This window comes from Salvelinus sp. IW2-2015, linkage group LG5, assembly GCF_002910315.2.
Source record: "Salvelinus sp. IW2-2015 linkage group LG5, ASM291031v2, whole genome shotgun sequence".
Classification (NCBI taxonomy): domain Eukaryota; kingdom Metazoa; phylum Chordata; class Actinopteri; order Salmoniformes; family Salmonidae; genus Salvelinus; species Salvelinus sp. IW2-2015.
In genome coordinates this window covers 10,162,354-10,186,779 of record NC_036844.1, presented here as the reverse complement: position 1 = coordinate 10,186,779, position 24,426 = coordinate 10,162,354, and the positions used below count along the sequence as shown (strand labels likewise).

The 24,426-nt window shown below is 43.4% G+C and overlaps 2 protein-coding genes across 2 annotated transcripts; both read right to left on the bottom strand.

Annotated features, from left to right (window-relative positions):
- Positions 1 to 1,352: 1,352 nt before the first annotated feature.
- Positions 1,353 to 8,972, bottom strand: LOC111963888 (ras-related protein Rab-7a). The gene is made up of 6 exons (XM_023987450.2): positions 8,771 to 8,972; positions 6,000 to 6,075; positions 4,253 to 4,379; positions 3,291 to 3,509; positions 1,818 to 1,946; positions 1,353 to 1,541 (listed from the first exon to the last, which is right to left on the bottom strand). Exons 2-6 carry the CDS (start codon positions 6,050 to 6,052, stop codon positions 1,452 to 1,454), a joined length of 618 nt encoding a protein of 205 aa, XP_023843218.1. The 5' UTR covers positions 6,053 to 6,075; positions 8,771 to 8,972; the 3' UTR covers positions 1,353 to 1,451.
- Positions 8,973 to 9,331: 359 nt separating this feature from the next.
- wdr45 (WD repeat domain 45) lies at positions 9,332 to 12,514 on the bottom strand. The gene is made up of 11 exons (XM_023987449.2): positions 12,397 to 12,514; positions 12,025 to 12,167; positions 11,826 to 11,900; positions 11,637 to 11,741; positions 11,213 to 11,318; positions 10,952 to 11,046; positions 10,759 to 10,838; positions 10,323 to 10,531; positions 10,130 to 10,231; positions 9,721 to 9,866; positions 9,332 to 9,521 (listed from the first exon to the last, which is right to left on the bottom strand). Exons 2-11 carry the CDS (start codon positions 12,071 to 12,073, stop codon positions 9,412 to 9,414), a joined length of 1,077 nt encoding a protein of 358 aa, XP_023843217.1. The 5' UTR covers positions 12,074 to 12,167; positions 12,397 to 12,514; the 3' UTR covers positions 9,332 to 9,411.
- Positions 12,515 to 24,426: the final 11,912 nt, after the last annotated feature.

The following is a 24,426-nucleotide window of genomic DNA, read 5'->3' as shown; positions in this document are numbered from 1 at the left end:
ATATTCAACAAAAGATGACAGTTGAAGTTGTGCTAAAAATCATCACGTAGGACTAAGGATTCTCGTTAATTGGTTTAAGAACATGTTCATTTCTGTTACATGAATATAGAGCGACACTAGTTGATGGTGTAGACAGGCAGATGTAAGCTACAGTGGAATGAAGGTCTGGCCTGGGACTACTGTTGGGGCAGAGGACATCCCAAATCAACACTTAGACCCTATTCCTTTCCCTAGACACTTCGAGATAGGCTCCTAGACCTGACAAGTGGTGTAAAATAATATGACAAACTATTGTAGTACTATACTGATTACACAAATCAGATATGTTTAGATTTATTAGGGGCCTTGAGGTTAGGTTTGACTTTGGACTCAATTTACAGCCAATGTACAGGGACATAGTAATGTGTAGTATGGATAAGGCAACAAAAAACAAGAAATGTACAGAACTTAATACAATACAAAAAGGAGAACAGAACCTAAACGCAGAACTGATACTGCAGAGGGTTGCTGTTGGGTTGACCGAATTTCYGTGCACACCTTTGTATTATAATTGCAGATTTACTTTCAATGCATCTGGTTAGCTTATCACTCTCTACACAACGGTTTAAAACACTAAATAATTGAAGAGAACTGGTTCAACGAGAAACATGTCAAAGAAAAGGTCTAGGATTGACAAAGTTTGGCAACATAAGAACTGCAGAAAAATAACACGTATACATACARATATGAGATCTGCCACAGTAATACTTYTCATGAGATGAAAGGCACAGAGCGAGTCGAGTAGGTACAAATTTCTCCTTAACACTGATACAGGATCCGTTTCTAATTCCTCCAATGGTTAAGGTTAGGTTCTGTGGAAAATGGGAATCTGATCCTAGATCTGTAGTTAAGGAGAATGTCTACCTGGATCACAAACAGACAGATGAGCAGTCTGTACCTCAGTATTATAGAAAGGAACAATTAAAACCAGAACAAAAGACATGAAAACATCATTAGAAATAATTATAATAGGAGCATCATGATTGTATTTTCCATAGTAGCAAGGATTCTTCTACCTTATTAAAAAGTGATGCTGTGCAAGAGGGGCTTTCTCTCCTTCCTGTCGGTCAGGTCGCCACTYGAGACAGGGAGTTAAGAAAAATAAGTGTTTCCTTTTTTTTTCTTCTCATCTGGAGTCTTCTGTAGCTGACTGAGGGGAGAGGACTGGGGGCATTGACTGGGGGTGTGTCCCCTGGCTCTCTCCATGGGGTGCATCTCAATCTCCCCTCGACTCACCTTCATCTGCACTGATGTGAGAGCACGGGAAGGCTGTGTGGGAGACGGCCTCCGAATTAGCCTCACCTGTCCCAGTCTTTCACACCAGTGCAGAGGAGGTAAAGGAGACGAGGAGAAGTGTTGAGCTGCACCCCATGTCTTCCTGGTCCCCTCTATCCATCCGTGGTTGGTTGGTCTCAGCAGGAGCAGCCGTCGCTGGGGGCGGCGGGCCGGTCGTCTCTCAGTTTGATCTGGTCTGGGAAGTCATACGTCTCCACCTCAGACTCCTACAGACACACAAAGCATGGGATTACACACAGCCACAAACACAGTGTGCACAAATCAGAAGTACAAGAATTCTACCCTACCCCCCCCCCAAAAAAATATTCCTCATTGATGACACAGTGTTTTTACTATGACATCATGAGTTCCACAGCAACCTCAGTGAACCAGTCTAACAGGTGTTTCCCAGCCAGGGAGAGAAAGGGGGTTTCTGAACAGCTGGAGGCACTCTGCCTACAGGTTTACCTGTGGCTGCTTGAGTCTATATTTTGTGTGTGTACCTGTTTCAGGGCATTGCGGGCAATGGTCTGGAATGCTTGGTCTACGTTGATGGCCTCCTTGGCGCTGGTCTCAAAGTACGGGATGCTGTTCTTACTGGCACACCAGGCCTGGGCACGTTTTGTCGTCACCTACACAACATAAGATTCTTATTATTATTAACGCCATTGTGTCATACATACTTCCTCATTTTACATGGAACTACCTGTGGCATATACTCATCCTTTAAACACGTACGAACACACGGGTGTAATCATTCTACAGTGGTTCCTGCAGCGTACGCTCAAACTAGAACACTTATTTAGAACGCCCAGTTACGATTGACGCAACAGTCAGCGTTCGAGCTGGCCACACAGTTTTTTTCTCTTTCACAGAAACATTTTGCATTTCTTCTTTACAGCGTTATATCCTCAATGTGAGCAGTTTATTTTTGGACGCAATGTTCAGACATTCACAGAAGTAGCGACAGCACAACACAATTCCCATCCAAAACGGGAACAGTTTGGCTACATTAGTRGTAGCGCTAACTGAGGAAAGATTGACCCAACACAAGCGGTCATATTTAGCCAACTCTCCTCTGACAGAAACCGTAATATGAATTAGCTAATAGTAATTACTACTTACAATTCATCACATCACGGGGGACCTCACCAGTGATAGAAATAATTGCGTAAAACACTTTCAAAAAAAGGTTACAAGATGAGTTGCGTCCGTTTACCATCACTTCTGGAAGTTTACTCGAAAGATGAGTGAACCATCTCTTTACCTCATTTTATTATTATAACATCTTTGGTCTGACAGACGTTTACGTGACAACCAGAATGCATTGCATGTCAACAAACATGGCGCCACATATAGCTGGCAATTAGCTTAGCATTAGCTCACCATAATCWGTACAACCTTCAAAAAGTATTACACACACATTATGTGTCCATTGTAATCTATGCAAGAATAGGAATGCATTATTTGTCACCAATGCTTGAAAATGTGAATAACAGTTAAATACATTATGCTCCATACATACGGTGTGCTACAGTAGAAACGACAACGCGATATACGGTGAAAGGGCCGACTTCTGTGTGAATTAATGAGCAGGCAGAACACGCCTCAATTCAAAATGTTATTAGAAAATAAAAAACTTGCTAGAAAAGAACATTCAAATTGACAAAACATAGCCTATAGATAATTAGCAGGCAGAGTGCCTTGGTTTGACCGGTCCTGTTGTGTAACAATCACATTTTGGAACAGTGAGTGCATTCTGACATCACGCACATAAAAAAWTAAATAAATGTAAAAATAAAATGAAAATTAAACTCACGCTAGGGTGACCGTTAGAGATATTTGGAACTCATGCATGAAAAGGTTAAGGGATGTAGCAATCACAACAAACATTTGACCAAGTCTGACTCTGTACTGCCTACGCCCCACCACCTGCCTGTTCTGTCTCTCCAATGGACGGACACAGACACACCAACCTGTCTGTTCTCGAGGTCAATCTTGTTGCCTAGCACCACAAAGGGGAAGTTGTCTGGGTCTCTGGGGCTGGCCTGGATCAGGAACTCATCCCTCCAGCTGTCCAGTGTCTTGAAGGTGTTGGGCGCCGTGACGTCGTAGACCAGCACACAGCAGTCAGCYCCGCGGTAGAACGCCACGCCCAGAGACTGGAACCGCTCCTGCCCCGCCGTATCCCAGATCTGACAGAAGAGAAGGGATGACGATTACCATGTTTTTGGCATTTTAGTACTTTGTTGTATCATTTTTAAAGGRGATTACACAGAGAGGGAGAGAAAAGGAGAGAGAGGGAGAGGACAGGAGTGAGGAGGAAAAAGAGAAAGGGTGAGAAAGGGGAGAAACAGCGATTAAGATAAAATAGCATTTAATTGTCTGTTTTCACAGAAATGTGCCTTGCAACAAAAACTCTTTACAGGACATGGGGGTGGGAGAGAGGGAGGAAAGCGGGAGAGGGAAAGGGTGAGAGATGCGTAAGAGGTAATAAAGAGAGGGAAAGAGAGAATTAAACCATATGACTCGTCACAGAATGAGTTGCCCAATCTCTGACTTAAACACACTATGACAAGCCAGCAGAGGTAAGCACTCATGACTAGGCTAATATTATAAACTGGGTGGTTCAAGCCCTGGATGCTGATTGGCTGACAGCCATGGTATATCAGACAGTATACCACAGGTATGACAAAACCGGTCTTTTTACTTCTGTAATTACACTTTCTAACCAGTTTATAATAGCAATAAGGAACCTTGAGAGTTTGTGGTATATGACCAACACCACGGCTAAGGGCTGTATCCAGCCACTCCACTTTGCGTRGTGCCTAAGAACAGCTCATAGCTGTGGTATATTGGACATATACCACACCCCCTCATGCCTTGTTGCTTAAATATACCAGCACACACACACACCACACAAACACACGAGACGCACCTGCATGGTGACCAGCCTGTCGTCCACCATCACCTCCTTGGTGAGGAAGTCAGCTCCTATAGTGGCCTTGTACTGGTTACTGAACTTCTTATTTACATACTGGTTCATCAGAGAAGTCTTCCCTACCCTGGGAAGGAACACACACACACACACACTTAGCTGCACATATAGAACTGTAGCGATTGAGGGTAACAGCCAGGGAAGGGCTTCGAACTAGAGGTCGACCGATTAATCGGAATGGCCGATTAATTGGGGCCGATTTCAAGTTTTCATAACAATCGGAAATCTGTATTTTTGGGCGCCGATTTGCCGATTATTTTTTTCTTTTACACCTTTATTTAATCTTTATTTAACTYGGCAAGTCAGTTAAGAACACATTCTTATTTTCAATGACGGCCTAGGGGGCAGAACGACAGATRTTTAACCTTGTCAGCTCGGGGGATCCAATCTTGGCATTGATTACATTGCACTCCACGAGGAGCCTGCCTGTTAGCGAATGCAGTAAGCTAAGGTAAGTTGCTAGCTAGCATTAAACCTATCTTATAAAAAACAATCAATCAATGACTGTCATTGCTCCAATGTGTACGTAACCATAAACATCAATGCCTTTCTTAAAATCAATACACAAATCAATACAAGTATATATTTTTAAACCTGCATATTTAGCTAAAAGAAATCCAGGTTAGCAGGCAATATTAACCAGGTGAAATTGTGTAATTTCTCTTGCGTTCACTGCACGCAGAGTCAGGGTATATGCAACAGTTTGGGCCGCCTGGCTCTTTGCGAACTAATTTGCCAGAACTTTACGTAATTATGACAACATTGAAGGTTGTGCAATGTAACAGGAATATTTAGACTCATGGATGCCACCCGTTAGATAAAATACGGAACGGAATAAACGTTTTGTTTTCGAGGTGATAGTTTCCTGATTAGTCAAAATTAGCCATATACTGGTTTAGAGAGAAATAGTCGACGCGTTATAATTCCTGTAATAACTTGCGGCTGAATTTGAAAGGGGTTCCTTCGTTATTTTACCGTTCATGTCTTCCATAGAGAATGTCTTGATCTACTTCAAATAAGGTCTGTGTTTCGTGCAGGCTTAAACCGCCTCGACGTTTTGATACCCGTGTAAAATCTCACTAGGATAAGGTAACGTTTGTCAACATATTTTCATAAATCCACTCTACAATTTTTTTTATCTTCGCTTATATTTAGCCAATATTGTTCAGTTACCTTGTCCTATGGATATCTACACAGTTATAAAATTGGCACGGTGATGTAAGCCTACACGAAACACAGACCTTATTTTAAGTGAATCTAAAAATATCCTATGGAATAAATGAAGGAACCGCTTTTCAGATTTTGCTAGGTGTCATGGGAATTATGACTCGCACTTTGGTTGTCAATTCTTACCATGCCCATTATTAAAATAGGATTTCCTGCATATAGAAATTAAAGTTATATATATAAATAATTATTAAATAAAATCGGCCGATTAATCGGTATCGGCTTTTTTTGCACTCCAATAATCGGTATCGGCATTGAAAAATCATAATCGGTCGACCTCTACTTCGAACCACTGACGACCTGCACAACTACATGTGCCAGAAAGATCCTGACTTCTTGACAGAGGCCGTTGTACACTCACATGCAAGGGTGCTACAGAACTAATACACGTCTGTTGGGAATATCCAAAATGAGTGACGTCTGGTTGTGTAAACACCATGATGATCTTCTGATCACTCACCCAGAGTCTCCGAGGATGATCACCTTCAGCAGCACCTTCTTACGGGAGGCCATCCTTCCCTGGGGGTGTTACTCTTCTGAGAGGAGACAGACGGGACAACAGTCAACTAGCTGGATCTGGGAAGTCAGTCGTCACGAAACAGTCGGCTTTTGGGTTAATTGTGATAACACCCTTATTTACACGTGACACAGACTTGTTAGTTGGGTTAAATGCGGGAGACATTTCAGTTGAATACATTCAGTTGGACAACTGACTAGGTATGGCACCCCTCAGATCTCTATTATAACTAATGATTAATACCATTTTAAGTTCAGAAATCCAAACCCATCACCCCTTTCCTTTAAAAACTGTTAGTAAATTAGCATACCATCTAGCTAAATATGTAGCTAGCTAACTTGAAATGCAATAGACTGTCCATCTGGAAACCGTTAAACAGAATAGCGAGTTCAAATCTAATTAAGTAGGCCCAACTAAAATTGTGATCTTATTAACTGTAGCTAATAACTAAAAAACGTGACCTTAATGTTAACAGGCTGGCACTGTAGCCAGAATAGATTCTGACCCTACTCTTGCTTACAGCTGCACTGGGGTCAGATTAACTCATTCATAGACACCAACTACCTTTAGCACGGAGAACAACGAGCCAGATGTTTCACTGGATGAATAAATCTGAAGCATCTGGTTAYCATTACCACTAATCACCAAATATAGTGATGAGAGGAAGCCCAGTTGCCAGCTGTGGAAGAAGATGTGGATTTTGGCTGTCATTCTGCTAATTTTGTCATTGATGAAACATTTGATCTCAATACAGCTTTCTGTACTAGAATCTGTTACGAACAGACTGGACCAAGTTTTGTAGACTTTACCCTTTGCCAAAGTTTTAAAAAATGGTGTTGTTTAGAAGGAGTGCAAGGGCGAATTGAGTTATTGCACCCGCACACTTCACAGAGTTGGCGTTCCCTAACAGAAATACGCAAATACATGCTAGAACAGATCTCGCTAGCTCATGCTTGTCTCTGTCCACCTCCTTGCTTGTTCTGCCCACCTCCTTGCTTGTTCTGCCCACTATAATGAATTTGCTTSCATTGGAAATGACAGGCGGTGGTCCATCTTGGGTAAGTTATACAAATCTGTGCCTTTAGCACCTATTGATGATAGTATCTTCTAGCTGGGGGATTTTTGTTAAGAGCCCCAATGCTCGTTCTGAACGTTAAAAACATATGAAACATGTCTCTCATCAGCGAGAAACAAAATGGCAAGAAGCTGCTATGTGGGGAATCGTAGGTGGCACATTTGAGATAGTTTTATCTTGTTCTTGATACCAGGTCTTGTTTTGAGGCGTTTTAACAGATGTCACGCCTATGCTAATATGGCAAAAATTCACTAGCCAGCTAACCAACAACTGTAACGAGGTATTTGAGAAACAACAAGTGCTCATTGTGCAAATGTATTTATATTTTCAATAAACGCTGGAGACAAAATATGGTTTACATGTTGTCAATCTAAGYCCGTCTGTTTTGCCCCATAGTTGCACACACGTCGGTTTTGTTGCTAAACAACTAACCCGTCTATAGGGTTATGGTTCTTATACAGCCATATTTCCATGTTACAGCATTTGTTTATGGAAAACAGCCTGAAGACAGAGGCGTACCTGTGCTAACTAGCCATCTGCGTCTCCGAACACCTGTGTTTAAATATAAGACTGAAGCCACAAAGGTGTTGTCACTGAAAAATACTGTTGGTGGCAACTGTGTTAAATCCAGTTAAAACAGTGTACAGTAAGTATATATTTAGCATTTGGGAAATTATTTTGATGTGATATGAAAGTAGAGGGTTATARGTTTCCAGAACCGTACCGCAATTGAGAATTAATTCACTTATAGATGGAGTATTTGGCTGCCAAAGCCAAATTCACCTCTAAACAGAAATTGTATGGTCTTTGGAGTATAAGGAGTAAGGTAATCCTCTTTTAGTCCACAATTGGGCTAGGGTCAGACAGACTTCCTGATTAGAGACAGCTGAGCGGGCACAATGTACGGCTCAGAAAACATACCTCAATCCAGGGATGAGAAATGCGTTTTTCTCCAAATTGTCCCATTATTCCAACTGTTACACCGGAAAGACTGCTAGTTTTTAATAAACGCCGTTTGTCCTCATGCTAACTAGCAGTAGCCACAGCAGCCATTATGGAATGGCACGTTGCATTTAACAACAAAATAGCTGATTGGCTTACATTGACATTTCAAAATGGCTTCTGCTACATAGCATGATGACAAGGACAGTTTTCCGAGAAAACTATCAGTAGTTCAATCTTCAGTGTAATGGTTGGGATAATGAGACAATTCGGAGTTTAATGCATTTCTCATCCCTGGATTGAGGTACATTTTCTGAGCCTTATCTCGCACCGCCTCCYCTGTGTCTTAATCTAAACAGGAAGACGGTCAGACCCCAGTGCAAGTGTAAGCAAAAATAGGGTCGGAATCTATTCTGGCTAGCAGGCAGTGTATGCTACCTAGCCATCTGCTGACTGGTCACGCTGCACTGCCGACTATCAAGAACTGTCAAACAGCTAGGCTAACGGCTCATATTGATTGGTGCCAACCAAGTAAACAGATATACGACAAATCGTTAGCTAACTTTACTAATTTATCATCGAAATACTAGCTAGCTAGRTAACGRTATATGGACTGTCACAGAAAACAATGTTCTAACGTTAGCGAGCTAGCTAGTGTAAGAATATAAAAAAAAAATTGTGGACCAGTTAACGTTACCTGTTCAATAGTCAAGCGACGATGTTACGGCACCGGGACAATTTTTAACAACTTAGTCCCTTGATGTCAGTTTTCCGGGATCACTTACTATTTTTCAAGAAGTGAAAGTGATAAAACCTGACCAACTAACGTTAACTAGCTTGATGAAATCTTGTCCTAGCTAAGAACATCCGCTTTTTGTTACGCTGTTGCTCAATATGGCAGTCACGAGGGGTTGACGTGTCCCCAGGTCGAAACCAATGAACGCCCTTTAAATATTCGCATCAATTGTTTATTATTTTCCTATAATATGAATTGCACCCTGTATCTGTGCGTGTCCTGGAAGTGACTACACTACATTTGAACAGGTTTGATTTATCCACAGTTAAAACAAAAGGGACCACAGACAAGCCAGCAGTCATCATAAAAATGTTTTTAATCTTCATACATTTTTAAATACACTTGGTTACAATAAAAACACGAGGCAATCGTGTTAAACAGACCTTTTCAGACACCTGTATTTTGTTCTGTACAACATCTGCTTCACCTCTGTCTGATTCTAGATCCAACCTACCATTATCACTTTATCACCAGGTCTCTTCTCCCCTGCCCTCCCTCCCTCCCTCTCTCTCCCGCTCTCCTTCTTCCCTCTCTCCATCCTCTTAGAAGTCGTCATCATCACAGATGTCCAGGTAAACGTCAAAGGCTTCTCGGTTACAGTTGCCATCAGGGGTGAACACGTATTTATGGAACGTCCCGTCAACACAGATAGCTAGAAAAGGGAGGAATGCAGAAAAAAAACATATTTAAAACTATTATTACAATTTTCCACGACACAGCTTCATTGTATAAATTAAATAAATATATTGTTAATTCCCACAGTACAATGAATGTTCCAGCTACATGTAGGACGATAACTATATTGATTGATAGATATGAAACATTGCTGTCTAGTTGCTTAGAGGACTGACCGATGACAGAGTTGACGTTTTTAGAGGTGTTCTTCCCAAATGCACAGATACAGGCACACTCTGCCGGAACGGTGAAACTGGCCAATGACCACTGGCTGTCCACATACTGACCAATCACTGGGCCCACCTTCCCCACACGAGCCAATCTGTAGAGAGGGGAAGAGGGCTGATAGTGGCATAAACAAGCCATGAACGGTAAATTGTCAAATTTGGATTTGAGGTACGCACAAACACTAGCCTGGTTGCCAGTCTTTTTAGCTAAAATTCCACTTCTTGTATTCCGTGTCATCTGTCATTGGCATATGACACGGAGTACAAGGATTGGAATATTAGCTCAAATGGAATGCTAAAAACACACAGCGAAACTCTCTCTCAAACACACGCAAACACACACATGCGTGCATCTTACGCTGAGCGTCTGTTGAGTTTAGTATCTTTGAGAGCGAAGATGTGAACAGTGCCCTTGTCACTGGAGGCACACAGGAACGAAGAGTCATGACTGAAGTTGATGCTGGAAGAGAGAGCGAGAAAGAGAAGCGATGAGACACTCAGCATCACTTCCATCTCCCCCTTCCCCCCCTTCCTCTCTCTCCCCCCAGTACCAGTAGAGTGTAGCAGGGTCTGTTCCTCTGCGTAGCTCCACTAGTTTGTCTCTGGTGGTAGTATCAAACAGTCTGATGAGGGTGCCCTTGCGGGAGGCCGAGGCCGCGACGCTGCCAGGCTGGTTGAGCGCCAGGCAGGCGATCTCACTCTGGTGGGCGTTGATGGTAAAGGGGGCGGACGATGTGCCAGGCTTGGTGTTGGAAAGGTCCTGGAGCGGAGAGTGGGAGAGAGTTCAACACTGACTGGGACCTCATGGGTAATGTGAAAAATGATCAACACACACAGAGCAGTTTCGAAAGGGCAGATAGTCTTCAACACTAGGAATCCATCAGTCAATGGAATGACATGTGAAGGTGTGCTTTATGAACAGCTTATAAACCAACATAGTTAGTAAGGTACCATGCTATACACTTTTAAATGAAATGGATGAATTACCACAAGCTGTAGACTTCCACACTTATGTCCAGGGAAGACCAGCAGCTGTTTCTCCAGACTGGGGCACAGGTCACACAGTCCTGACAGAGAGAGAGAGGGGAGTATCCACACGTCTATCAGATAACATAACCAAGTGCGTGTGCGTATATGTGTGTGTGTGTGTGTGTGTGTGTGTGTGTGTGTGTGTTTGTACCTTTAGGGTTGTCTCTGGTGTCAAACTCAAACAGTTTCACAGGGTTGTCAGGGAAACTGTAGACATAGATCCTGTTCTTTAACACAATGATGATCCTGAGAGAGAGAAAGATAGAGAGAAAGCGAGTAAGCGAGGGGAGAGGTTGGAGTGTGAGAAAGCAGAGGGAGAGAAAGGTTAGTAAAACAACACACTACAGGGTGCTCTATGGGAAGTTGTGGCTTGTTCAGGAGAATGTTACTAAATGTTCAGATAGTAACTCACTTGTCGTGTCTCATGCGTACGGCCAGAACAGGCTTGGTAAAGGTAAACTCCAGCACCAGCTTGTCCTTGGGGTCCCTCCCCTCCCGAGCATCATCCCAGATCAACACTAGGATTTWAAAAAATACATTCGGTTTTGAATTAAATGAAAACAATACATGAGAATCATTATCAAAAATGTTCTAAAATTTAAATACAATCAGTCCCAGTCACTGCCACAATTTAAACTGAGACCCAGCAATTTGACATTGCKATGACCAGCACTGCTGACATTGAGATGAGCGCGATGCAGGAATTTGCTCTCACAGTCATACGGAGTATCTGCGCATATGTAAAGTTTATCTCCGCTCTTCAACACCCTTAGTAGTTTGGAAAATCAAGTCTAATCAGTAATTCAATAAAATATGTGYTCCGCTCATCCACTCACCTGAGATCTCAGAGAACTTGGGGTTGACWCCACCTCCTACTACAGCCAGCAGGTTGGAGCGATGCAGCATTGAACACTGGGCCACACTACCCACCTGCTCATGGTCTGACACACACAAGCACAGGATGATCACAAACACAGTATGCGAACACACAGTTTGCTCATACCACAGGTCTGAATTCCACTCACCAAGGTGTCCCTTCTCTATAAGAGGCTCCACATTGTAGATCCTGACACCGGTTTCCATGGCACAACAGAAACAACCTGGGGAGGGAGGGGGAGGTACACTGATAAATGTACACTGTCTGAAACAAGAGTAAGACTGACAAAAGTAATGTACTCTACAGATCGCTGTCTGGCTTCACAGAGTAGGCTACTTTTGTCTTACTCTGGTCTTGGTTGAACTGCAGGCTGTTGACTCCTCTCGGTTGGGCCATGTTGGAGGAGTGACGTTAGGCTGATGTTACCAGGTAGATATAGCTTAGAAGAAAACCCAGGCTTGTTTCTGCCTTATGGACAGGGCTAGGCACCCTGATTGAAACAGAAGAAAAGAGAAAGGAAACATCACCGACCACGGTTTAGAAGGGGCACCGTCAACGTGTTTTTTTCCCCAAGCGAAAATAAGTTCGCTAGCCTGGTAAACAAACCCAGCCAGTGAAGAACTCAAGCAAATTTGTCTATCTCTATCTGCTGCAGTTATTTTTCATCGTAACAGCTGTATCATGTTATTGAACAACGAATATGGTGTTTAAAAGCTTACCACGAAGCGAGGGCAGAACACGAGTTAAAGATTAAAAGCGCTTGACACTGTTAAAATGTCCCCAACAAAGCTACACAGTGACGAAATGTTTTGTTGTTATTTTTCCTGCAGATGACGATAGTCGCGTGTATCCGGTTTCTGACTTCGTGTCTCCACGCCACAAACGAATTATACCGCCACCTAGCGTGCTGAAGTAAAATAGAACTGTAGATAAATGGTTGCAACCCGAAGTGTGTGTGTGTGTGTGTGTGTGTGTGTGTGTGTGTGTGTGTGTGTGTGTGTGTGTGTGTGTGTGTGTGTGTGTGTGTCAAGCCAGCCAGCCATAGACTTATATATGTAGGTGCCACTAGGCTCCAGCTTAGGCCTGTCTGCTCAGAGTATACTAAAGAACCGTGTGTAGAAGGACGGAGCATACTTATGAACAGTGTGTAGAAGGACGGAGTATACTAAAGAACAGTGTGTAGAAGGACGACGGTGTTGCAATTGTGYTGGGGATCATAATGCTGAGTTCCTGGAGTGCCCTGTGAAGGAGATTGAGGTGGCAAAAGTTAGAGTGACCAATCTAATCTCAGAGGCGAAGGCGATTAAAAGAATTGAGAAAACAAGTGACGCTAGTGAAGATATGATAGTGGAAGCACCACAGCCTGTAGTAAATGTTTTCTGCCAGTCAAAAGATACCCTGTGTGTTAAAAAMATGGATTTTGTGGCATTCATTGCCACAGTTATAAACTGTACGGCTCAAGTCTCAAAGAAGTCTAAGAAACTGAAAATTGGGGCTGAGGCAGAAAAGTTTTTGGAACTTAAGGATTTTACATCTGAYGACTTGCAAGGGCTACTGGCGCTGGAAAACAGCCCACCCTCCCAAATCCCAAGGGATTTTTTTAACAATAAAGTTGTTTGATTTATTTTATTTTATGTAGTTTGTTCAGTTTCTTGGGGGAAATCCTGTTTCCATCTCGTACAGTAGGTGGCAGGAAGCACATTAAAATGTGCAATCGCCAATATATCATAGAAGAAGAAGAAGAAGAAGCTCCGGTTGACAGAAGTGTGACGACACAAAGGCGAAACAATGGCACTAACTACAAACCACTGTCTCCTGAGTACAAACCAAGTAAACTTACTTATGAATCTAATTGCTCTCTTGAGAACCTTGAGAATTTCGAAATGGAGTCGTTCGGCAGTAGTGACTGCTCTGAAGTTTAGCCTGACCTGGATGAGGTACTTGTGGCGACAGGTGTGGCGGAGACTTCCAAGTCTTGCCCTGATGATCAAACCAGAGACAATTTTGGGACCGGAGGGACCCACTGGGAACAAACTGATTGATCAATGTTGTTTCAACCTAATTTGTCAACTTATTGTGACATGGAATCTGCAGTGCCTTCAGAAAGTATTCACACTCCTTGACCTTTTCCACATTTTGTTACGTTACAGCCTAATTTTTAAATTGAATACATTTACACATAATACCCCATAATGACGAAGCAAAAACAGATTTGTTGACATTTTTGCAACAAAAAAAAAAAAGTTAAAATATCACATTTTAAATAAGACCCTTTAGTCAGTAATTGGTTGAAGTACCATTGGCAGGGATAACAGCCTCGGGTCTTCTTGGGTATGACGCTACAAGCTTYGCACACCTGTATTTGGGGGGTTTCTCCCATTCTTCTCTGCAGATCCTCTCAAGCTCTGTCAGGTTGGATGGGGAGCGTCGCTGCACAGTTATTATCATGTCATTCCAGTGATGTTCGATCGGGTTCAAGTCCAGGCTCTGGCTGAACCACTCAAGGACATTCAGAGACTAGTCCCAAAGCCACTCCTGCATTGTCTTGGCTGTGTGCTTAGGGTCGTTGMCCTGTTGGAAGGTGAACCTTCGCCCCCAGTCTGAGGTCCTGAGTGCTCTAGAGCAGGTTTTCATCAAGGATATCTCTGTACTTTGCTCCGTTCATCTTTCCCTCACTCCTGACTAGTCTCCCAGTCCCTGGGAAAACATCCCCACAGCATGATGCTACCACCACCATGCTTCACCATAGAGATGGTGCCAGGTTTCCTCCAGACGTGACGCTTGGCATTCAGGCCGAAMAGTTCAATTTGGGTTTCATCAGACCAGAGAATCTTATTTCTCATGGTCTGAGTCCTTTAGGTGCTTTTTGGCTACAAGCAGGCTGTTATGTGCCTTTTACTGAGGAGTGGCTTCCGTCTGGCCACTTTACCATAAAGGCCCGATTGGTGGAGTGCTGCATAGATGGTTGTCCTTCTGGAAGGTTCTCCCAGAGGATCTCTCGAGCTCTGTCACAGTAACCATTGTGTTCTTTGTCAGCTCCCTGACCAAGGCCCTTCTCCCCTGATTGCTCAGTTTGGCCGGGCGGCCAAATCTAGGAAGAGTGTTGGTGGTTCCAAACTTCTTCCATTTAAGAWTGATGGAAGCCACTGTGTTCTTSTGGACGYTCAATTCTGCAAAAAMGTTTTGGTACTCTTCCCCAGATCTGTGCCTTGACACAATCCTGTCTCGGAGCTCTACGGACAWTTCCTTCGACCTCGTMGCTTGGTTTTTGCTCTGACATGCACTGTRAACTGTGGGACCTTTATATAGACAGGTATGTGCCTTTCCAAATCKTGTCCAATCAATTAAATTTACCACAAGTGGACTCCAATCAAGTTGAAGAAACATCCCAAGGATGATCAATTGAAAGAGGATGTACCTGAGCTCAAGTTCGAGTCTCATAGCAAAGGGTCTGAATACTTATGTAAATAAGTTATTTCTGTTTTTTATTTTTCATACATTTGCAAAAACATTTTTTTTTTTGACTTTGTCATTACGAGGTAATGTGTGTAGATTGATGGTGAATTTTTTTATTTAATACCTTTTAGAATAAAGCTGTAACGTAACAACATTCGGAAAAAAGGAAGGGGTAGGAATACGTTCCGAATGCACTGTAGCTCCGAAATGACATGTTTGGTTGACGATAGGTGGGTTGCTGGAGGTCCTGGCCATGTTCTGTTATAATCTCCACCCGGCACAGCCAGAAGAGGACTGGCCACCCCTCATAGCCTGGTTCCTCTCTAGGTTTTGGCCTTTCTAGGGAGTTTTTCCTAGCCACCGCGCTTCTACACCTGCATTGCTTGCTGTTTGGGGTTTTAGGCTGGGTTTCTGTACAGCACTTTGAGATATCAGCTGATGTAAGAAGGGCTATATAAATACATTTTATTTGTTATAAACACAAACTCACTTCCTTGACAACAGCTCTGCGCAACAGCTCTGTGTTGCTCTGGGAAGRGCAAGAGGTTTGAATGACCTGACTTCTGCAGAGACGGTATCCCTTTAAATGCAACACGGCCAATGCCGTTACTCTTGAAAGTTGTAATATAGATCGCACAAGCTGCAATTTCGAAATTGGGTAGTGCATCATCAGTTCCTCTTGTCATTTTAGTCATTGCATACCGTAGAGAGCCATTTATAACATGCCCAGATCAGCTAGCCCATGTCAGCTCACGTTTTTTTCGCCCATAGATATTGTTGTAATTTTTTGTCACTCAAATATCACATGGATACACATTGGACATGGCAAAATATATAGAATTGCAAGAACATTTGGTTTAAAACTGCACCATTTTCTCTGCAACCCATGACAAAATGTGTAGAATTACAGGAAATACATTTTAAATCTACAGAAATTTGTCCAACAACAAGAGGGATGTTGTGTGTGTCATGAACAGTCCTTGTGCCCACAGAAATAGACGCAGCGCGTCTAGGTGGGGGTGCGGGTGGGGGTGCGGGATGTTCCCCAATGCTGGAAGAGGGACCCCGAGTGAAAAATGACCAAGATATATGTGTTAAAGAGTTAAATGAGATATGCCTGCAGGTAGTACCTGCCTGATCCCGTCATGTGACAAATGGAGATTTGGGCAAAAGTCTGTTCTCTCCTCGACTCCTTCATCCTCTCTCCTCCTTGACCCGGAAACTGATAAGTGGTCGAGGAGAGTGTCAAGTGTTCTAGGAGAGTCTGATCCCCTCCCCGATTACCTACTTCGACAAAGCATGCACAAGACTATTCTCACGGCAGGTAGCGTGGAAGTGTTTTAAAATATGCCACACCCCCTTTGAATCAGCTGTTGTTTTCTCTATGGAGAAAAGCATGCACACATTTAAAAACATATGCTGTTGTCTGCCACAACTAGCTACATTTGTTTTGATCACTTTACACATTTATTTGGGGATTCCAACCCCTGGAAARGTAATTTGTCTGATGACGTGCGAGTGGAGAAGGAGAGTCTCATTTCAAGAGTATTTATTTCTACGTTTCCTCGCCTCCGCTCCTCGATTACCTTTTGACCTTTTTCAAAAAGAGGCAAGGAGAGGACGGCAGAAAGGAAAAGAGCAAAATCATTTGGGATTCTCCCAGGGTGTCTGAGAAGAGGAGGAGGAGGAAAGGAATAGTCACGTGTCCCTTGAAGTTCCCTTCCTATCCTTCACTCCCTCACTCTCTCCTGTTATGATGACCCACTGAGAAAGGGAAGCAATAGACCACACAGATCAAAGACACAAACACACACACCAGTCAGGTAGCTCAAGATCCACTTCGAAATCTGCTGTCTGTTCAGGTACCCAGGACGTCGGGAGATGCCTTCAAAACCGGCCGATACGGGCAACAGTGAGCGCTATTACCATCAAGCAGGCTTGGGTTTTGCTAGTGTGTTGTGGACAGGGGCGGCTCCAAGGGTCTTGTGTTCAAGCCTAGTGATAGGCACTAGTTTTAGTTTTTTTTGTTTTAACCCTATCCGAAACCTTGACCCTATTCAGAATTACTACCGAAACCTAACCAGCCYCAATTGGTGCAGCAGTCTAAGGCACTGCATCTCGGTGCTAGAGGTGTCACTACAGACACCCTGGTTCGAATCCAGGCTGTTTTACAACCGGCTGTGATTGGGAGTCCCATAGGGCGTCTCACAATTGGTCCAGTGTCGTCCGGGTTTGGCCGGTGTAGGCCGTCATTATGAAGAAGAACTGTCTTGAGATCTTGTTACACACTCTTATGAATTAGAGAAGTGTCTACTACAGGGATCTATAGACTTAGATATGGGTGATTCCTCATGAAACAAGGGTTCTTTTTTATTTTCACAAAATTGTATCAACAGAAGGGTCGTTTGGAGGAAGGATTGTTGTCTTAAAGCATAATTCAGGAATAATTAATTGAAGTTGGAACATTTGTGCCAGTATATAGAAATATTAGCCAAATATAAAATTGTATTTTCAATATTCATGTTTATATTTTTCAATACTAATATATTAATGCAAGAAAATGTTTATTGAAATCCAAATACTACAGAGCACATACAGATTAAACATGATGGAGTCTTAAAGGTCTGGGTAGGACTAAAATGTCAACAATGTTCCAACAATCCTTCCTCCGAAGGACCCGTCTATAGATTACTTTTTGTGAAAATAAAAAGAATTGTCCTTTTTTGTTCTAGTTTTGTGAGGAATCATCCATAGTCCCGAAGTTGATATTGTTCATCTCTGCCTTCATAGCTTATCATTCCACCAAATCCACATCAGTGCAACACGGTCAGTCATGGTGAATTAATAAGTTAACAAATCACTGAGTTACGGCCAAATCGCTGCTGTAAATCTCTATGTTTCATAAAGCCTCTGTCTTTATGGCTGCCATCAAATCAAAACAGCTTCAATATGAGGTTTTCATAATGCACTAGAAGATACACACACACACACACACACACACACACACACACACACACACACACACACACATACACACACACACACACACACACACACACACACACACACACACACACACACTGAGCTGGTCGTGGCATTGACGGAATCCAATCGAAATGAGATTCTAGTTTTATTGCTCTGCTGTTGTTTTGTCTTGTTTTTGAAAACCTTCTCAACCAATGCGGCAATGAAAAGTTGACTGTTGTGGTGTGTGTAAGCCCCATAAACAGCACTACAGGCAGCAGTGGCCATATTAAAAAGGTGAAACTAATATTGTCAGGCAGTGTGCCTAGATCTGTGAGAATATACTGTACAGTCTAGTAATTACAGCTAATTTGATGACAAAGCAAAGCCTCAGGAACAATACACCCAGCCAAGTGTGTGTCGTATGCAGTCCCTTCTGTTCCCTAGCTGTGCCCACAGTATGAGGGATATAAGGTGGGCGGTATGTAAATGAACTGCTTGCCTCCTCTCTGCCTAGTATTAATGTACTGCAGCTCCACTGCAATGTGCCAAATAGCTACTGTACCATTTTGCTAACATGCCACACTGTTGGCTACCTGCTGTACCTCCTTACACATTATAGGAGAGAAACTTTAGAAAGATGTACTTGCAATTCCAACAGCTGTAGGTAATGCATTTAGAAGAGAGCCATCTGGGATCAGGTCAGTTTGAATCTCATCTAGTTTAATGTATCCTTTTGCAGGTTCTCCTCTTGTATTCTCCCCGACCGGTCTGAGGCTGTGTTACCCTCTCAGGAGGGGGAGAGAATAAGAGAACAGCAAGTGTTCATAGTGCTGATTATGAGAATGAAAACAGGTTTTTATATCAGCGATATAAAATCAGATGTCATTACTGTTGTTCTGGGGCTGTCTTGGACTCAATATCTAGTTAACGTAGGCACATCTAGTCCTCTGGGGTGTGAACCAATTCATTAGAATTCCGGGACCACGAACAGACAGTCAATTTATGGTTATTTTTAATATTATTTATGAAAGAAAAAAAAGGGGTAAAGCAACAAAGAATAAGGACAGGCCCGTGCACTCACACCACATACACGCTAGAGTCCAGAATTGTTTGGGATGGAACGTTCGCCCCCTCGGCATCACAGGGTTCCAATGCGGTAGTCGCAGCCTCAGCAGTCTCGTCGTAGCAGGCCACGTCTGGAGAGGGTGGAGAAAGCTTCATCAGTAACGTCATCATACTGGAAACCATTGGTACTCTGAGTTCGGCTCTCTATCCTGAGAAGGTCCCCTCTCCCCAGATGTAGTGGGGTGTGGCTTGAATCTCCTGAACATTGTCTGAGAGCTGCCTTTGTTCAGGGACAGCTCATTAACCCCAATGCTCCTCAGGTGMTGGGGGGGGGGGGGGGGGGGGGGCRKWTMWCCCTGATTAACACCCTCATTCACAAAATGAGCCAAACACTGAAAAGGCGGTTAACCAATTCAAAGTAAAGGAAGTCACTCAAGTAGACAAGAAATAAACCAAAACACACGATAGGAAAACATTTAAGTTTAATACAGTCAAAATTCAAAAGGCCCTCGCACATCTCTTTTTTGCAAGTGCATGGTAACAGCTGAAAAATAATTTGGGAAAAAGAAACCTGCACACTGCTCTTGAAAGTATCACCGCTCTTTAATAAGCCGTGAGGCTGATACGTAAAGCTTATTAAAGAGCAGTGATACTATCAAGAGCAGTGTGCGGGTAATTTGTTTTATTTTTCCTGATTGCTTAGGCACCATCTTTGAAAATATAGGCTATTTTTACAAAACTCTACACACTAACCACAAAACCTTACACCAAACCAGCAAACATTATACATGTCTTGCAAAAGCCTCCTCCATTGCCTGTAGAAGGGGTATGCGTTGGTGGAGCTGGCGATCATACAGCTTCCAACGCCATGCAGAGAAGAATTCTTCAATGGGATTCGAGAACAGAGAGTATGGGGGGGGAGATTGAGTGCGATAAAAAGTGGGTGACCTATGAACCAATTGCGGACCACAGCAGCCCGGTGGAAATTAACATTGTCCCAGATGATAACGTACCTGGGCTGCTCTGGCCCCTGGTCATTAGGGATTAATCTGTTGTGGAGGGTGTCCAGAAAGGGTGTGTTGTATGGGCCTAGGATTGCATGATGGTGAAGGACACCGTTTTGACTAATAGCCGCACACATTGTTATGTTGCCACCACGTTGTCCCGGGACGTTGACACGGTGTTCGATTATATTTCTGCCGCGGCCCCTTTTTTTGCAAGGTTGAAACCTGCCTCGTCCACATACATTAGCTCATGATGCACTGCGTCTGTTTCTAGCTCCATGACTCTCTGAAAGAGACAAGACAAAACAATGTAGCACAGTAGGAAAAGACAGGGACCAGTCAATATGATGTAGCACCATACACTTCCAGATGCAGTACCAATGATAGGATAGTATAGCTTACCTGCACATATTCATATCTCAGTTGTTTTACACGGTCTGAGTTTCTTTCAAAAGGGTCTCTGTGCGGCTGCTTCATCCTAATTCTATTGCGTTTCAGTAGATGAGACCGTGCCGAGAGACTGTTGACGTTTTGGAATATGTTGTTTTCTGCCATTATGTGGTTCTCTGAGTCTGATGCAGTTATTTGCAATGACCATATTTACAATGTGGGTCTCCTGCTCTGGGGTGAACAGTCAACCTCTTCCAACATATACTGGTTTTCTTGCAGTTCTGTGAAAACATTTGAATGGTTTTAGTGATAGATCCTTCTCATTATGAAAGTACAGTACATATTACTGTATCAGTAAGACTACAGCACTTACAGTTACTTACCGGTTCTCATTTCAAAATATCCTGATACCTGCAACAGTATAGCGGCTCAGATTTGGTTGAACCTGTTGCCCAGCCTCCCTCATGCTCATCCCGTGGTTGACAACATAGTCAACCACAGTCGCTCTGATTTAATCAGTTATTGTGTTCCTGACTCCCCTTCCTCTTCCCCTTCCCCACCCTCTCCTTTACCCCCATCCTACTTCACCTCTTCCTTCTCCTCCTCTTCCTTCTTCATCTCCTCATCCTKCTCCTCTAGTTCTCAACCCTCTTACTCTRTGTCCAATATTGGCCTCCATTGTTGTCCAAACCAAATGTTTACCTGTGGCCTATTTATAGTGCRCAAGCTCTGATTTGTAAGTGAACTCATTATCTAAAAGTGTTTTCATGTGTCAATGTGGAAAGGCAAGTGGCGAAATAGCGTGGCAACGTAGAGGCCAATGTTTACAGTTTTGCTAGAAGTGTGTTATTAAATTGCAAACTGACTGTAAAGCAGTGAGTTGTGTTTACAGTTTTGCAAAAAGTGAGTTCTAAAAATTACAACCTGAGTGTAAAGCAGAGATCGTGCATTCAGTTTGGCACACTTGGTAAACGCATTGGGGACAAGTGTTAATGGTTTCAGAGATAGTGCTTCAAGAATCACCGTTAGTGTTTCAGCATTCAGATTAAAACTGTAATACATTCAAAATAAAGCARGCGAGGGGAGAAAGAAAAAGGACTAAAAAGAGCCATAGGCACACGTGACACGTGTGTTGCCATAGCCAAGCTGTAGAGGGCGCTGTAGACTCATGTGGTGAGCTGCACTGGAGGGACAGGTACTCTGATGTAGGTTGGTGACTGGGAGATTACATCACATCATAATACTATTTTGGATTATATCATGCTATCAAATTACCCGTTTATAAAGAGGGAGTGAGAGGGCAGTCCACAAGAGGAGCGAGAGAGAAACAGAAATAATCAGAGACAGAAAACGCCAGCCTGCCTCAGCCAGCGCATCTAAACAAGGCCAAACCTCGGCTCCTCATTCCACATAACAACCACTCGGTAGCCCTCACTGAGTCACTAACCCTCTCTAACACTGCCTCTCTATACACAGAAAAACACACACGRAAACTGTCTCTGCAACACTTAAATGACAATATATTTCCATCATGCCGCCTCCCCTCTTTCCAATCTCTGTTCCCCTCCTGGTTTCCAGACGTGTGTGTGTGTGRGTGCATTAAACTACATTAAACTGCTTCGTCAACTCAACTACTTCACAACTTCAGAGCATAATATATTAATGATAAAACATTATATACAATCATTCATACGTGACAATAAGCTGGGATACACTAACACACTCCGTGTTGCGCACACACGTATGCATGCACGCACATTCACATGCACGAACACACACACACACACAGCTGCTGTGGTCGTCTTTAGCCATCTAGCGATTAGCCAGCGCTAACGGCTAATTGGCACTGCCGCTAGCAGGCTGATGTAGCCTAAAGGCCGGCAGATGGCCATATTGAGTCGTTTCATCTTACCGTTAAAAGGGAATGTATGCAGCTGGCTGTACACATACCCGTATCCCCCGTGGACCGGTTCATACATAAAACATTGTCCATTCAGGCTGCAAAGGCATCGATTTCCTCCTTAACAGTAGTTCATGGTGAGAAGGTATGGAAATAAACAGGGAAAATGTGCATACTTTCTTTACAAAACATTTCCCATCACCATGCTGGAGTGGCTAATGAGACTTCGGGATGTTGCGCCCCACGTTGCTCCCCACATGCTGCCACTTGATTGGCTGAACGTGATACGCAACATCCGGGACTAACCTTCCGTTTGTTTCTGCCTTCTCACCATTAAATCGAGTTAAGGAGGAAATTGGCGCCTTAGCAGCCTGAATGTACAAAGTTTTTAGGCAGCTGCGTGCATTCCCTTTGGACGGTAATATTAAAAGACTCAATATCGCCATCTGCCGGCCGTTGGGKTATAGGCTGATGGTGCTCTGGGACCAGTGGAGGCTGCTGAGGGGAGGACGGCTCCTAATAATGTCTGGAACGGCAGAAATTGAATAAAGTCAAGCTATGTGTTTGATGTATTTGATACCATTCCACCCATTCCGCTCCAGCCGTTACCACGAGCCCTTCTCCCCAACCGCCGGTGCCTGGGACTGATGCTAATGATATAATGATACTAACTACTCTTTCTCTCTCTCTCGCACTCCCACCCTCTCTCTTTCTGTTTCTCTCTTTCTTTTCCCTGCTTTCTCTCTCTCTCTCCCTCTCCCTCTCCCTCCCACCCTCTCCCTTTTTGTTTCTCTCTTTCTTTTCCCTGCTTTCTCTCTCTCTCTCGCTCTCCCTCTCCCACCTTCTCTCTTTCTTTCCCCTGCTTTCTCTCTCTCTCTCTCGCTCTCCCTCTCCCACCTTCTCTCTTTCTGTTTCTCTCTTTCTTTTCCCTGCTTTCTCTATTCTCTCTCTTTCTCTCTATAACTACATAACGAGGGAGAGTAGGGGTCACAAGGTGTTGCTCCTCGAAAGAGGTTAAAGTAATTTGTTTGTGTTAATGTTTCTGTGGTTGTCCAAGAAAGTTGCTTGGTTTTCCGAGAAAACTAAGCACCTTCTAAGGGTTGCTGATTGAGTTTAATTTTCCAGAGGGTCTCCTCCACTTTGTGTCTGTCTGTGGATAATGCTAATGAACAGATACAATGTGCCCACATGATGATCCTGTTAATTAACAGTGTCTGCTGTAATTATGCTTCATTAGAATAACAGCAGTTATTCAGATGAAGGACTGTCGCAGGGGCCACTCATAGGATGCTTCCCAAATGCAGGGACCAGGGCTCTGGTCAAAAGTAGTGCACTATATAGGGAGTAGGATGCCATTTGGGACGCAGGCATACCCTCACCATTTGTTTGCCTGTAAGAGAGACTGAGGTTGTCACACTCAACAATCAGGTCTGTGTTTCCCTCCTCTGGTTCAGTCATCACACTCATCACCACAATTAAAGGTTTGTGATTAAAATGTTTTCCTGGAATTGAATGGAATCTAAAACATGCCTCCCATCCCCCTGTGCATCTGAGTACATTTGTACCAGAAAGGAGGGTAATTAGTGTGTGTCTGTGTGTGTGTGTGTGTGTGTGTGTGTGTTTGAATGCATGTGTGTGTGCGTAATTATAGCTTGTGGGATGCTAGCACCACACAGTTCAGAGTAGAGGGCATTGATATTGCATTTTGGGAACAGTGACTAAAAATGAGCAAACAACACAGAGCGGAGGTGAGGTGGGCTTTTAACTTCACAGAGCGGAGGTGAGGTGGGCTTTTAACTTCACAGAGCGGAGGTGAGGTGGGCTTTTAACTTCACAGAGCGGAGGTGAGGTGGGCTCCTAACTTCACAGAGCGGAGGTGAGGTGGGCTCTTAACTTCACAGAGCGGAGGTGAGGTGGGCTGTAACTTCATACAGAGCGGAGGTTGAGGTGGGCTCTAAACTGAGGAG